The 17019-nt window shown below is 39.2% G+C and overlaps 1 protein-coding gene across 2 annotated transcripts; it reads left to right on the forward strand.

The window, feature by feature from the left end:
- The first annotated feature begins 940 nt into the window (after window positions 1-940).
- Window positions 941-16808, forward strand: ctdspl2b (CTD (carboxy-terminal domain, RNA polymerase II, polypeptide A) small phosphatase like 2b). Of its 2 annotated transcripts, XM_084067262.1 has the most exons (13): window positions 941-1169; window positions 4877-5067; window positions 7857-7995; window positions 8079-8228; window positions 10801-11061; window positions 11180-11276; window positions 12000-12111; window positions 12229-12315; window positions 12563-12625; window positions 12713-12792; window positions 13001-13127; window positions 13371-13466; window positions 13633-16808. In XM_084067262.1, exons 2-13 carry the CDS (start codon window positions 4900-4902, stop codon window positions 13696-13698), a joined length of 1446 nt encoding a protein of 481 aa, XP_083923388.1. In that variant the 5' UTR covers window positions 941-1169; window positions 4877-4899; the 3' UTR covers window positions 13699-16808. The 2 variants fall into 2 exon arrangements, with proteins under 2 accessions (XP_083923388.1, XP_083923387.1); XM_084067261.1 differs by having other exon boundaries at window positions 12000-12315.
- The last annotated feature ends 211 nt before the right edge of the window (window positions 16809-17019 follow it).

Below are 17019 nucleotides of genomic sequence, written 5' to 3' on the forward strand. Positions count from 1 at the left end.
TCCAACTCTTAAGTAAACACAAAATAAATTCAGGTCTGGATACCGATTGTATCCAGTAGGAGAGAGTACTCAACTACTCATACAGGATGCATGATAAACAAGTGATTTAACAAACTAGTTGGCGCACAAAATTGGAATTGGAACATCATAAAATTGAAAATGATATGATCTTTGTTGGGGTTCTGTCTCTCCTATTTCCTTTTTACAAAACAAATGGAGACCTGTTACTTAACAAACACTCAATGACTATCAGAAAATAGAGCTTTAACTTTTTACACATTTTGTTTTTATATTTATTTTACAAAAACACACCCTCATTTAAGCTAGGAATTGTCCGATAATTAACTACCTTGAATTTTTGAAAACATTACATATTTTCAAATATATGTCATTTGACTTTGTAGTGAAAAATTGTCATTTAAGTGGAAAAAGCCCGTTTAAAAAGACGTCATTTTCTTTAATCAAACGCCACTGGTGGACAGGGGGTGTGTCTGTGTCCCATCCGGGTCTCTGCCTTGAGGAGAGAAGTGTTGCCATGTCCCCTTATTATAAGCGAATAATGGCTTTTTCCCCCTGTAAAATTGCTTGTAAATATTGCTAGTTGCGGGTTGCAGTTTTTGGGCTTTTTTCTAAAGTGTACTTGCTTATTTAGGCTTGATTACAATTTTTTTAAATGTATTATTTAAGCCAGTGGTTCTGTAATATATTTATGAAAATGTTTTGTGCTAGGGAGCTTTTGTGTTAGAATGTTTAAAAAAAAATCCAAATATTCCACATTTCATTGCAAGAGTTTTTGAAAATAGCAGATCTACTTGTGAGCTTGTAGATTGGCTATTTTCAAATGAGCCAATGAAGTGCTCATGTAGCGTAGTCGCTTCTTTTTGGGCTTGTTTTCATAGACCTGGCAGCTTATTTCTCTCCCTAAACCTGGCAACAGCGCTGGAGGAGAGAGTGGGCATAGAGGCGGGAAATGGCGCCTGGTAACACAACGGACCGGAGTGTCATTTCACACACTGACTGACGGCCCCCTGGACGCGACAGTGGACATTAAGCCACACAACAACCTGCACCACAACACAGAAGAAACACCACAACAACCCATGTTAATGTGCTGGCCTTGAATCTTAATCATTCTCCCATTCGGATATTATACTGCGGACCACTGTCAAGTAAGTGCGTTTTTTTCCCCTTCTTCATGCAACGGGTCGTCGTCGCGTGTGCGGCGTATAAATGAACGCTTGGCAACGTTATTAAAATACATATTTTAATGTTTATTTTTATATTAGCCCGCCCGAAGCTGTTGTTGACGGCTAATGATGGCTAGCTTCGGTGTGTTGTCGTATGTAGCGTTAACGGGTTAGCTTGTTAGCGACGCTAACCAAGCTAGCCTTAGCTAAAAACATCATGGCCTCCTTATCTTCGTTCTATGGCGGACCTGGCTAATGCCTGGACGGGTTTTTTTTCGAGGGGGGGGGGGGCAGGCAGCAGATCTACAAAATCACAGCGCGTCACGTCCACAACGCACCATGAGCTTGGAGATTGGCTGTTTTCGACGCGCGACACAGTTGTGCGACTAGGTATAAATTCGCCTAGTTGAGTTGTAGTTTTCGCTCTCAGGTAACACAACCTGGGTATATACTAAATACAAGAAAAAACATGTCATCGGTTTAACCCCTTGGCCACGTCGTTAAACCTTACTATTTTAAGATGCAGCGATTCACATTTCTATGAAATATGTCAGGTTAATTGTCATTATTAATGTGCTAACTAACGCCGTCCACTGGAATGCCACAACTTTACAACTTGGCTAACGCTAGCTAGGTTAGCTTAAGTGGTGGCATCAAATCGTTATATAAACGACTAGTTTAGACGGATACTGTCTACAGTGTCGGGTATTTTATGGCGTACAGATCCCATTCGTGGTGGGTGTTTGATGTTAACACCAGCTGGCTTGTTGCCGCCACGCTTAATGTGACATTGGTGTGATTAGTTAGTAGCTGACAGCGATGTTTGTGTCGCTTGATTGAACGTTATTATGGCTTTCTGCGTCGCGCGACAGCGTTGCCAGATTTTGTGAGCGAAATAAGCAACCAGGTCACATGAGCACTTACAACATCAACTATTTGGAAAATAATAGATGCAAGCGACGCGTTGTGAGCTTGTAGATCTGCTATTTTCGTTTTTTAAACATTCCAGCAACACAAATTCTCCCTGGCACAAAACATTTTCATGAAAATATCTGAGAACCAGTGGTTTAAAAAAATAATGTGAAATGTTGTGAAACAAGCCTAAATAAGCAAGTACAATGAAACAAAACCCGCAACTGCCAATCTTTTCAAGCAACTTTACGGTAAAACAAGCGCAAATCCCTTATATTAAGCGGACATGGCAACTCTGGTCGTCGCGCGAGCCTTGCGCTAGATTCGCATGACGTATTTGCTTGCGTCGACGAGGTTTTTTAGTTCAAAATGACGTCATTTGTTATCGAGCGAAATAGTCGCAAGAAGAAGTAATTTATAAAATAATATAACAGTGTTGCTTTAGCTAGCTGTTGATGCTTGTTAGGACAGTGTCGTCAAGGCCCAGTTTATTATTTTTTAAAAAGGACTTTTATTATTACCAGATGAGTGCTTATTGCTTATCTGTTTTGCATCGTTCCAGTGTCGTTACCATCCGAAACGTTTAACACATGAATGTGCTTATTGTAATACACGGTTGTTTTATGTAATGCATAAGCTTTCAGTATAAAACGCCAGGCGTCCTACTGGTTCACTGACAACCAGTAGAAATTAATCAGATGCACTGTCACGATTGAACTTGAACTTCATTAAGCGAACTCCTGTCGTTAAAGTAAACTATGTAACACATCGTTGTCATACACCTTGGTCGGCCCGCTAGAATGTCTGGGATTGAGAATTGCATGAATACTGCTAGCAGCTAGCTAGAGAGATTAATCATGTGAACAGTGAATCTGGGCCTTGTTTAGTGTCAAAGTGTGTTGCCATGACTAACATAACATTTGCTAGCTCGCTAGTTGCAGTAGCGTGCATGTTGATAATATTTTCCCGCTCACTTGTGGATGCCTATCATGAGCATGTTCCTTGTTTGTTTTTGGCCATGTCGCTGTCACTTCTCGTAATGAGCCATTGTCAGAGATGTATTGCCTTCGGCTGTCTTAAACCTGAATTTCCTGAAATTTCCTTCTAGCCAGCTTAGCTACCTTTCCTACTATTCTACTTGACCCCAGCTAGACATCTTGAATTGGAAAGGGAACATTTCTGAACGTTCTCTTATTTGATATCTGGCATACTATGACTAATATGTTTATTATTATTAATATTATCATTATTATTTTAGAATTAGCGTATTGTGATTTTCAGAAGTTTCATGGAAGCATTTCTTTACTGTTCTTAATTGGCCTCATCACAGCAAAGCTATAGGAATGCATTGGTGCATTGAAGTCCCTGTTTCAGACCAGGCTTCATGCCGCCTGTTACTTTAATACAATTGTCCAACAGACTGTCAAATTGTTTTTGTTTGTGTGCGTTAAAGAGAGCATGCACATCCTCTGTGCTCACAAATGCATCCCTGTGGAAATGTGAAGCAGATGTAGGCCTAGTATGTGAGGTCTGGATTGAGATGATGCCATGAGTGTGTTTGTGGTTTCTGACGGGTCCTGGATATGTCCGAACACATTTCCAGCCAGTTACGTATGCAAAGGCGACTTGGCATGCTTGACAGAAGATTTGTGCTAGCTGTGAATGGTTTTATTTTTTTATGTTCATGCTCACACAGGGAACACAAATTTAAGTCCCTCATAGCTAGAGATGGCTGGGTGCAATTATATTCCCGTTCTGAACATAATACGTATGTACATATAAAAGCACAAATAATGCAATCGCTCACATACTTTGAACTATTGCACCTTGCAGATGTGTCGTTTTCGTATCCGTTATCTTTCAGTAGACGTGCACAAATGGACATAATGGATGTAGAGACTGGACAGAAATATCCATACATGTATTTAAAGTTGAGTATAAATGGGGCCTTTATCCACATTTATGTAGATGTCCATTAGGGGTGAGAATATTTTGGTATCCAATGATTTTGATTCTATTTGGATTTTTGGGCACATGATTCGACTCAAAATCTGTTCTTCATTCAGAGTGATTCTCGATTTGATCCCTTTTAATTCCCAACAAATCTTTATCATTCAATGACCAAATATTACCTGCTGGTGACTGAGGTGTAGTTATCTAGATTTAGATGCATAACATTTGGCTACTAACATAAACACTATCTAATTCTCTTCTATTTAATAATCTCTAACCCCTTTTAGTGAGGACAGAACCAACCTGCTGGCCTGCTCCATTTTAGCATCCATTAACCGAGAGCCCACTAGTAGCCACAGTGCTTGTTGTGCAACAACTATGGAAGCTGGGAAGTCATTTGGAAATTGTTCATCTATTCCGAATTGTAGACAATACATTTTTTTAGATCTTTTTTTTTACCCCTAATGCCCATAATTTTATTATTTTCAGGGGTTATACTAAGTATATGTATTTCTTGTTACCCTTGGAACTAATGGTACATAATATACTGTATTCCTGTGGTGTGTAGAGTAGGATGGATTGTAAGCATAGAGACGGAACTATTGCCAGCTGTGGCTTCCATGGGCTGCCGTGATGTAAGTGAAATGGGATCCTGAATACAACCAGATGTTGGCAGCATTTTGTGCACTAGTATTCAACCACTACACATATGAGAGAGAGAGAGAGAGAGAGAGAGAGAGAGACTTGTTGGTTCTTACATGTATGTCTTTTGTCTCCCTTGCTCTTCTTCACCCAACCCTGTCTTTTTAAATTGTCTTCAATAGCCTTACATGTGACTGCTAAAACAATGAGGCTGAGAATGCGTAAGGCGTCTCAGCAACCAAACCCTGCCCTGGCAGCCCGCCCATCCCGGACCAAGCGGAGGCATTCAGAGGTAGAAGAGGACAGCCCTAGTAGCGGTGGGAGGGGCTTACTGTCCACCATCAAGAAGTTCATCAGAGGAAATGCTGTCAAGGTAACCACTATTGTGATCATGTCAAATTATCGTTTTAACTGTTTTTGTAAAAGGAATTAATTTAAAATTGTGATGGTATTACAATGAGTATTACATGATGTGAAAGTTGTATAGTTGCCCCAGAACTAATTCCAGTAACATTTACATTTTCTCACAACTTTCTTTTGTATATTAGTTTAATATTAATTTATGTAAGCTTCCCTTTGGTCAGTTACCTCTCTTCTTAAAACTTTATTTAGCCTTATGTTCTTCAGATCTCAGATGTAAATCCAGGGTTTGTCTGAGCCCAGTATCGTGTTTCCCTAGAAATGTCTGGTGGAATGCTGCAGCTTGTCTGAGAACTCAGGCATAGTTCTAATTTTAGCCACTGGCTCACAGAGTGGGTGTACAGGGACAGGAGGTGGTAACGAGGGGAAAACTCTAACTCAGCTGAAAGAAGACTTCCGTCTTATAGAAGCAGAGATTTAATTCACTGGATATTGTTACAGGATATAATACAGGCTACAACAGGCACATAAGGAAGTTCTACAACGCAGCCAGTAGTCATCGTCAACGCATCGCCCCCATCTAGAGTTTAATTTCACATTCTAGATTAAATGTGAGTGAGGTCTAACGGTTTCTGGACTAGGGCACAAAAACCAGGATGGCGTTTACTTTGAACTGAGTTGAAACCAGATGTTAAGAGACTAGCCCTTTTGATTGCTACTGTACTGTGTCACATTAAAAGGGAATCGGCAAAAATCTTTACACATGAAATATTGAAATTGCAGAATTAACGGTAGTAATTGCAGCTCTACTGCTGATCCCTCTTGTATTTGCTGTTATACTTATGGTTATCATCCCTGCAAGGAAAATGTATAACAAATTGCTTCCACTTCACAACTTTCATCAAAATGTAGGGGAGCAGAAAGATGCCTATAACCTTTTTTTGTGAGATAGTAGTGATGGTGGCTCTATAGCAACTATCTAAAGTTTAAAACTTCATAACAAATAAATTGCTACCACTTTGCAACTTTCATCAAAATGTAGGACCATGTGAGCAGGAAAGTTTAGATTCTTCGAACTTGCAGGAATTATGAAGTCCATCACTCTGTTTTTCTTCAAACTGTAAAACTAATTAGAACTACCTCCTTCCACATCTTCTGCTCATTTGACGCCAAACTTGCTACCCTACATCTTCAGACTGTCCTTGACAAATGATCAGCCAGATTTGAGTTATTACAAATTCAATTGTGCCTACAGTGCATCAACACAGTTTACTGTATGTACTACAAATTCTTGCTAAATAGATCTACAATATTCATGAAAATAAATGACTAGATGAAGTAACACATTCTCAAAATGTTGTCTTGACAACTGAATTTTATACTAGTTTGAAATCTGCCTCTACATGTAAGTATTTTTGCGTTTAAAACTAGTCATGTTTCCATCGTAGATAATTTGTTAGCACTATTTTGGTCACAAAATCGGCATGCAGGATTGGCGGCTTAGTCAGGTGCAATTTGCTTTGTGCATGTACAGGTTACTGTACCCATGCCCACCCACCTTAAGTGCAAGGTTCGCATCAAAATAATCTCTTAATAATAATATGCCTTTCTGAGTCACTCTCAATTCTTGTTTTTAAACCCATATACCATGTTTTTTTTTCTATGATCTCTGCTTATCGTGAAAACATAGATTTCATGTCCTTACTAAACACGTTTCTCAGCCATATCTCGGTAATCATAGTTGAGCCCAATCTGGGAACCCAGCGCCAAATGAAAAGGAAAAACAGCGCCCTCTGCTGTTACTTGGCTCTAGGAGGAAGTCGATGTAGCACACGTACGCAAGGAAACCAGGGTTTTGGTCTGCCTTCAGCCTTTCACTTCCGGTGGTGCGACTATGTTTTCATTCCCACTAACTATTTCTACACGGAACACTAACACCACTTCTCCCAGAGAACATGGATCGTTTTGGTTATAAGCCCACTTGTTTCTATGATGAAAGAGCAAGTTAAAATGTGAATATCTTTCCGTGGTTTTGTCTGCTCCGAGGACGCTATTGTTAAATGAGTTTCGGTTTGTTTCTAGTGGGGGAGGATCGGCAGACATTTGATTGGGTAAAGCGCGGCCTGCTTCCTGATCTGAAGGCACGCCCACTTGTAGGCCAGTGCGTACGCGATATGACAAACCCCCCTGACAGATTCAAACGCAGAGCAGAATCTGTTCTTGAGAGATTAAGTAGAGCCAGACAGATGCTGGATTTGAGCAAGCAAACATGTAAATAATGAATAGCAAGTACAGGATAAATTATGTTAATGCTTATTTAAAATCGGGATGCATAACTGCCGATCTCTTGTCATCAAAAACAAACAACAAAAAACGAAAAAGTCAAATAATGACAGATATATCAGCCAAACCTATATATAACCGATGTATAAGATATACATTTTTTTAATCTAGAAATATCAGTCGGACGATATTGTAGCAAGTCAACTGTACCTGTATGTGCAGTATGCATCCATCTATGATTGCAGAAATGAGTCTACTTTATACAAAATGTTTGGTTCTGGAGAATGTTGATAACAGACGGTTATCGTATGTTGTATCACAGTTGTTGAAATGCATTGTAAGCTTTATTTCATTAGTGTTAATGCTACACTTAATTTCTATTATTAGTATTTTAACTGATTGACCACAGTCAATGCTCAGTTACAGGATAGAGTACCTTTGTCTTGACCTGTGTGATTTATGCATGTCATTGTGCAGTCCTTTTCGTGAACATGTCCCATGATGTCTTGTTTACTTCAGGTGCAACAGGAGAACCCAGCCAAGAGGACGCGGCTCCACTGTGACGTGGACAACAACTTGATCACCTCTACACCCTGCAGTACCGACACCGGCCGCAAGACTATCACCAGGGTTGGCAGGAGGGGCTCCGTCAATGGACGTGAGTGGCTCTTGATTTGGAAACAACAAGATAAGTTAATTGCTACTTTTCTTTAAATGTAACCCATTAAGTCTTTCTTGTAGAGGCAACAAACCATGACAGGAGTAAGGAAAAGCCCAACGGACGCCTGGAGGAGACAACGGCTGTCGAATTGCCCACCAGCCCTCCCAGGACCACCCTCCTGGGGACAATCTTCTCCCCCGTCTTCAACTTTTTCTCACCAGCTAAAAATGGTAAACGATGTCAACTCCTTAAAAAGTATTAGAAAGTCTGAAATAAGAATTTCAGGGGTCTTAAATTGTTTGCTTTTCAAATATACCTTATACCGTTCAGAATTGTCACCATCTCATATTCGCTTCTGTGTGATCTAGTGAATGCATTTCTCTACAAGCACATGAATGTTACTAATTGGGTACGTTCAATAAAGTCATAGGGCATTGACCATCCAGGTGATGGCTAAACAGGCAGGTGTTTTATTGACCTTGTTTCTTCAGAAATGACGAGCAACGTTGCTGGCGTGTTTATACATGGTGAACAATGGTTGGTATGCTAGACTCATTCCCTCTTGCACCTTATCTTTTGGGAACTTTGCGGTTGTTCGTTTTACTCGTCTTGGCTAAGGATGGATTTTGTACATAGATCGAATAGTCTGAAACCCATCATCCACAGGTGATATTAGGGTAGAAAAATAAGTGCTCCCTCCTGTTCCTGTATTTACAATCACTGACTGCATCTGACGGGCAGGCGAGATGATAGCTTAGAAAATATTGACAGTTGACAATCTTTATACCGTATATACGTGTGCATATTTACTTAAACAAAAGAGAATAAGTGGTAAATAAAAGTAAGTGGCAGCTCGAATGTGAAGCTGGTGTTGTTCCAGCTTCACCAGGTACTAGGTGAAAAGTGCTGATGTTTAAAAAGTAAAACCTGCACACATACAATTGTAAAGCCTTCTTTATTTGGCAAAGTTTGACAACCTTTCGATCCGGTGTGGATCTTCTTCAGGTCAATTTGGTTTCTTCTTCCCAATATGTGAATTTTCAATCAGCTTTTTAACTCATATACTGCCTAGAACGACTAAAACGACTTCTGTCCATAAGCCATGCCTGCCAAGAACGACTAAAACGACTTTTTAAAAAAATTAAAAAAATTAAAAATATTTTTTTTTTTTTTTTTTTTTTTTTAGATTTTTTTTTAATTTTTTGACCCAAAGACCAAGGAGATATGATTTTTCGAAGATATAGACTCCCATCCACTTCCTTGTTAACTTAAAACTTAAAAATTCTGTATCTCGGCTCCTGAGTACTTTTTTTTTTCAATGAAAAATCTTGGCGGTGTTCAAACAGGCCAGAAATAATTCTGGCAGTGAATGAGTTAATGCTCGTCCACTGTCAGTCTGTAATATGTGTGATGCACAGCGGCATGTTGTGTCCATCTCTCCCAACAGGGGCGCACAGTCCGTAAAGGGCAAGAGAGGCATAGCAGCGTAACTCATGGATTGTTTCAATCTCCCTCGTCACCGACAGAATTGGTCATGATCTAATATTAATGTTCTAAGTTGGTCTACACATCCAAAACTTCAGCTGACACACAGGTTCATACAGTGAAATTGTTTTGAGTAGGTAACAGTCCTAACCCAGCCGCCAGAACGGATGGTCGCTAAATACAAATGTTACTTTCAGGTTGTGAATAACGTTTTATTTCTGCTTTATTTCCAATTTCTCCATCTTTCATCCCCAAACTAGCTTAAGATATGGGCGTCATTTGTTCTGTAAGATTTGATAACGATTGCCTTTGAAATGGAATGGGTAGCAGAGCTTAATGGTCGATTTGGTTCCATTTATTATAGTACACATACAGTTACGTTCGGGAAAGCCTACTGCAGCAAATGTACGTTTCCATTTAATTTCGGCTTCTCACAGTACTGATTAATAAATGATGTCTGTATGGGTGCAGGTGGGTGGCTGATCTATATCTCGGGAGAAATAATTTGGCCGGGTGGATCATTTATTTGTACATGCGGATTTGGGTAACATCAGAGCCCATACACGCATCTCTGCTGAAACTTGGCAGCCTTATATTCAATATTGGCATTTCTGTGACAGATAGGGATTGCCAGTGACATTTAACTATCACCCTTTTTTATGTCAAATTAGTCTTAAATTTCCACATAGAACATTTTGATATACATTTGTGAATGTAAAAGACGTGACCATTGTCAGCTAAGTGACTCAGTTGATACTCATTAATAGGTTAACTACTCAGACTTGCTGGAGTAATAACATTTATTTATAAGGTTGACAAAGATGGTGCCAATGCAAAGTTTCTGTTTAAAGAGTGTATGACCTGAACATTTTAATGAACACTACTTATATTTTAATTGCCGGTATTAGGCCATGGAATACGCACTTACGCAGGCATAATTGCCTAAAAGTTGTGTGGTTATCGAGAAATAAAACACTTTGCAGAGGCTAATTACCCTTGGTTAATTGGCTTGCATATCTTGTGCTGTTTTGTGTTCAAATCAATGGATCACACAGTAGCCAATTAACTGAATTTTCTAAATAAAAAACACACACGGATAACAATACAGTTAACAATGTTATCAGGGAAAGCAATGAAATGTAATCTTTAGAGATATTTACTAAACAGTGTGCTGTACTTCATCAGAATACCTTTAATAATGGCAAAATGACTTACTTGATGATATGCCCCAGTTGGTCATAGTTGGCCAAGTATCACATTGAGTCGCCTGTTGCTGCTAGGTAACTTTCTTTACAACCCTTTTGTTTTCCCCACTAGCCTCTTCTGGCTCAGACTCCCCAGACCAGTCGTTGGAAGCAGAGGAAATAGTCAAGCAGCTGGACGTGGAGCAGGTAGGGGAGACACCCACCAGCACAGCCATATCTGCACAGGAATTGTGCAGCAGCGCCACCACCACCACCAACCTCTACTCTAGCGTGGCCCAGGTCCCACAGCTGCGAGCTCACCACATCCCTGAGGTTCCACCTGCAGCAGAGGAAGGAGAGCTAGAACCACATGCTGACCTCCCACCCCTCACAGGTAGGCTAACGGCACCAAGAGTTGGCTTTTCTGAAACGGTTGGAATTTGCATTAACAGCAAAGCATTTCTCACACTGTTCGTCCCTCTCTTCCATTTTCCTCCTCCTTCGACTCTCAGCTCCAGGCTCTAGTCCTGAGACGGCCTATGTGGATGCTCCTCCAAACACAGTGCCAGCAGAGGTCACCTATGAGGAGGACTGGGAAGTCTTTGACCCGTGAGTACAAAGTGCACCCCCACTTGCATTGGTGCTTACAAACTGGAAAATGGATGTCCTTTGCAGATGTGCTCATGAACAGTCCAGGTTGCATGTGATTTAGATTTACTGTACAAGTATATTTATTTGAACGCTCAATTTCATTTGCCCTTATATTGCAACATATTTCAGCCCGCAAAGAGTGTGGTGAAATGTTTTTTTTATTTTTATTTTTTTATAACTTTGTGTTTATTGAGGATACATCAAATCAGTTACATTTATCACTTTATCAAATAAAATAAAACAAAACAAATCATAGAACAGACATTTACATGAACTTAGACAAACAAAAAACAAAAAACAAAACAAAAAACATATTTACATATTACCTTTTTAGACCTTTGTGGGGGTGCACATTAACCTCATTTTCTTACGTCATCACATCCCTTCTCTTAAGATTATATATATTATCCATTTTTCCCATCGTTTTTCATAGAGATCTTCCCTTATTTTCAGTTTGAATGTTAATTTTTCCATGTCTTGAATATTGTCCACTATATTTCTCCACTGTTTATAGTCCGGTATGTCAGTCTTGAGCCAGTTCCTGGTGATAGCCTTTTTCCCAGCCGCTAGGAGGATTTTGACTAGATAACAGTCTCCTGGGTGGTGAAATGTTTTTACTTATTTACTGATGATTTTAATAATTACTTAATTATATTTTCAATAAATGTTTTTGATTTATAGGTATTTTTTCATCAAGCACGTCCCTCCACTGACAGAGGAGCAGCTTACCCGTAAGCCTGCCTTGCCACTGAAGACGCGTAGCACGCCTGAATTCTCTCTGGTTCTAGACCTGGTCAGTGCATACACACAAGCCTCACCATACATTCTTTATTTTTTCTTTTACGAGAAATTGCCCCTGAAAATCTATTTTTTTCTCTTCCATATTTATTTCCCTCTTCCCATTTACCAGGATGAGACATTGGTCCATTGCAGTTTAAATGAGCTGGAGGATGCAGCACTTACCTTCCCCGTCCTTTTTCAGGATGTCATTTACCAGGTAAATAACAATGGTCATATCACCTCTCGTTGTTGTCTTTCGTGTAACCACTAGGGGGAGTTGCAGGAACATAAAAAAATGTTTTTGCCTGAGTTTGACTTGGAAACTCTTTTGGAAGAGTCGTGTGACCAGGGTCCTTGGGGGGGCTTGAAATATGGCAGTATCATATCCTATATGAATTGCGTTAGTTCTGTCCATTGAACAAGATACGACAGAAGTCATTGCAGTTTTCTGTTGTCTCCTTCAGGTTTATGTGCGTTTGAGGCCGTTCTTCAGAGAATTCTTGGAGCGTATGTCTCAAATCTACGAGGTAAACATCAGTTGACAATTATGTCCCTTTAATCATGATTGTGCTCATTCAGAAGATTTATTTGTATTACTTTTTTCTGTCTCCTAGATCATCCTCTTCACAGCCTCAAAAAAGGTGTATGCAGACAAACTCCTCAACATCTTAGACCCTAAGAAACAGCTAGTAAGGTAAGGTGCATCCTTAGTTTTGTCACATTTGGTTGGGGTGGGGGGAGCTGTATTAAAGAAAAAGGAAAAACCTAAAAGCACGGACTCTTGTGACAGCCATCTGCTGTTGAGGTGTCGATGTTGTGGTTTTGATGAATTATTGATTGTCCAGACCCGGTCATTGATTGATCTTTTTTTTTTCTTCTTCCACGTCCAACTGTAACTGTAGACACAGGTTATTCCGTGAGCATTGTGTCTGCGTCCAAGGAAATTACATCAAGGACCTCAACATCTTAGGCAGAGACCTCTCCAAGACCATCATCATTGACAATTCACCACAAGCCTTCGCATATCAGGTGAACATGTTATTACCGACAACAATGATGCTGGAAAGGTAGTCTTCTGGTCACTAGAGGGACAATAATACTGCAGTTTACTCCTGATTTAGATGTTGCAATTAAACTAAAAGAATGATATTTTAAAATGCACTTTTGATTTTTTTTTATTCAATTCTTAAATCAATACTCCTGTTGGTTTAAGTCAAGTAGATGCAGAAACACTTGCTTCACATTGCAGCTGACTGTTTTGTGACTCAACAGCTTTCCAATGGGATACCTATAGAGAGCTGGTTCATGGACAAGAATGACAATGAGCTGCTGAAGCTGGTTCCTTTCTTGGAGAAGTTGGTTGAGATGGTAAGATATACTCACTAGAATATTTAGCTCTTCCACCAGGCAAGAAATCACATCTCAGCAGTCACTTGCGATGAAATAGTAACCACACTGTAACTGCATTTCATTAAAAAAATGTCATCAAGATTTGTCTCTCATATGCTTCTTTCTCTCTTGCTTGACTTTTCAGAATGAGGATGTGCGCCCCCATGTTCGAGAGCGATTCCGCCTGCATGATCTGTTGCCTCCTGATTGATCTGTGTCACAGACTCTGACAGGACAACAGGGAAAAAAATAGACTGAAAACAACGGACGTTTTTAGGAAAAACAACAACTTGGATTACAAACTGTAACATTGCCATTACTGTTGAAATTTTAGCCTTTTTTTCGTATCTTTTTTTTTCAGCCCCACATTGCTTTAAAGAGAAACATAAAAAAAAAAGTTTTTTGAAGCAAGATCTGGGTAAAATTTTCTAAATATCCACGTGTAGGTGAAATCACATTTAACTGAGGACATACCCAGGTAGATTCCTGTTTTTGACTGACTCTCGAGCTGGCTTCTGTCTCCATGCTAACAATGATAAGAGGTCACGGTGCTTTCTGAATGGAATTGAACATGTCACCTGGAAAAGAGGATCTCCAATCATACCCAGTCCCAAATTGTATCCAACCCCTGGTGCTCACTTTGTTGAGATTATCTGATAATGACACTCTTTGGCTACAGACCAATTTCAATAGGAATGACAGGCTTGTCGAAGGAATTGTGTGTCTGTGTATGTACTATGTGTGTAAAAAGAAAAAAAAACCTACATGGATTTTCCATCCCAGACGTTTTGTCAAACTTTTAACCTGTAGCCTTTGAAATCTCATTATGCATTCCTCTGTAGCGGAATTGAGTTTGTTGAGTTCTCTTTCTGATGATACTGGTTCCATTTTGTTTTTACACCCATACTTTAAAAAGTATTCCCCCCTATAAGAATATGTAACTCAGCTTATCGAAGGCCTTTGGCTAAGTAGGAAAATATTTTGGGGAGGGGATTTAATGGGGATATTCCACTGCATAGTCAAATGAAATTGTGTGAATCCAGAACTTCCCATATTGTTCTTTTTCATACAAGTTTAAACATTGATGGCTTCACTGTGGACTAAATATGGCCTCTTAAAAAAGATGAAATTGGAAATCTTATCGGTAATTTGACAATTTGAGGTTAGAGGGCATTCTTTTTTTTAAGTGGTTATGTGTCAAAGTTAATCGTGTTTTTCTATATTGGTTTTTGATTTATTTTGTTGGTAGTCAGTATTGTCTTTACTCCTAATCAAGTATTCTGGCTAAACTCGGTTTCCTTTACTTGTATTGTGTCATTTGATGGCTATGTCGGTAGCATTGTAGTATAACTATTGTAGCACATCTCTGCCAGTGTGTCACAAAGTCTACCCAGGGTAGAAATCTATGGCCAGACCTTTACCAGCCATATCTGGCACCAGCAACATACTGTTGAAACAGTCAGCCTCACTACTGTGGTGTACAGCCTGACAAGCCCTCTACTTGTCTCGATGGTTTTTGTGTTTTATCAATATTTTATTACTCTATGTACTTTTAAGCCTTTTTTTTATTGCAGTTGAAAGTATTGCATTTGAGAATGGTAACTAGGCTATATGAATGTGTCTGTCCTATTTCAGTGTGGATCCACATGCCAAATTTGCATTTTACTTATCTGTTGTTTCAAATTAAATGGTGGAGAGAAACGGTAGACAAGGAAAATTGATTTAGTGTTGTATCCATGCAAGCCCAGTACTTAGAGGTCTAAAAGCCCCGCCAGCATCTCTGTTCTCTGACATGGGCTTAACCCAACTCAAGGTAGTTAGTACAAAAATATTCAAACATCAACAAAGTTGTGGACATCATGGAGAGCTACTTAAATTCATGTCAACCATTTTGCTGTTTAGATTGTTATAATGGTTGAAATTGATAAATTCTGGACAGTTTTTTCAAATCAAATTGCATTTGAAGTTGTAGCAAACGTTTTGAGTGTTCAGGCTTGCTTGGGCTGCCTGCACGGTGCCATACAATTCCTCATAATTTTCGCTGTGGCATTTCCTATGCTCCCAACCCCAGTGTTTAGGTAGTAAGCGACAATCAGGCCTCAAAGCTCAGCTGAAGCTGAAATCTAGCGATAATCTGGATTATTTTAGTTTTAACAATGTACAGTATATGTTGCAGTTGTACTGTGAGTTCTGTGAGTCTGACTCCATGTAGTTGTGCCCCATGAACAAAGACTAAATCCAGTTGTGCCCTGTCCCAAAATCTCCCTGCTACTCTCTCGTGTTGGTTGTCCACTTGTTTTTCTGAATATCCTCGAAAATCAGAATTTATTTGTATGCAGGTTCCACTGTTACAGGGCACAATGTTGTTCATTCAAACTCAATGTTATGAGTAGACATGTCCAGACTATGAATGTAAATTAAACATGGGGTTAAGTCTTAAGAATCATTCATTTCCTTGCATCTTTTTCTCCTCCCGACCTAAATAAAAAAGGAAGATCAGAGCTTCCACCTGTGAAATCTTCTCAATAGTTTTGATGAGGAGACAAGGAAAGTGTGCATGGAAGAGGAAAAGTGTCTTGAGATTACACCATGGTAGCTTAGCCCTAACCCCCTCCCCCCATCCCACCTGCCACACCATCCAAGTACAGTATGCAAGCCTTGCTGGCACAGTGCTGTGTGTGTGATTTGGCCTATGCAGTCCATGCGTGGTTATGTCCTCAGTTGGCTTAATACTCCATGTGATCGTGAAACATCAGTTGAAGGCTTGGGTGGGAGGTATTTGATATTTTTATCCAGCTCATTTTTATGTGCATTACCATTTTTATTGTACAATAAGTGTTGTACAATACATGCAGCTTCATGTTTAAAAAATCCTTAAAGTAAGGAAAATCTTTTGTATTTTTTATTTCAAAAAGGCATGTCATATCTACTTTTTAAATGTATTAATGAAGATTTAACTTTACATCAGATGGAGTGTTTTTTTTCTTACAAAAATCTGTATGTATGTATGTTTAGTTTAGCGCAACGTCACTGAACTGTTAAACTTAGCATGTAGAGAATACAGCTTGCTTTGTGGGAAAGTCCTGAATTAAATTTTAATCCATGGCACCTTTTCTGCAGAAAAGAGCAATTGTGTTAATTCTTTTCAGTATCCGTTAAAGCCATTTTACTTGCAAAACTTGCTGTTTGTGCTGAAGATGTATTTAAAATTGCTTTAAGACATTGTTGTTGGCCAACAGGCTATACTATTGTAAAGTGTACATACAGTTACAATGAATTTCTGAAACAAAGTTTTAAAGTTAAAAACCCTCTTGCATGCCCTTTGTTTTCATTTCATTCTTGACTGTGAGACTGAACTATAAATTTGATGGTTGGGTATAAATGTTCCATGATGTATAACATAAGAAGACACCAATTCCTCAAATGTAGTTATTTTAAAAACAGTGTGTGAGAAATTTAAAGGGTTTCTGGGAAGGTATAGTGAAGTGTATACAGTGGTTCTCAAATATTTTCATGTCAAGGACCAACAAAT

The sequence above is a fragment of the Gymnoscopelus microlampas genome (genome assembly GCF_963454915.1).
Source record: "Gymnoscopelus microlampas genome assembly, chromosome: 1".
Taxonomy (NCBI): Eukaryota; Metazoa; Chordata; class Actinopteri; order Myctophiformes; family Myctophidae; genus Gymnoscopelus; species Gymnoscopelus microlampas.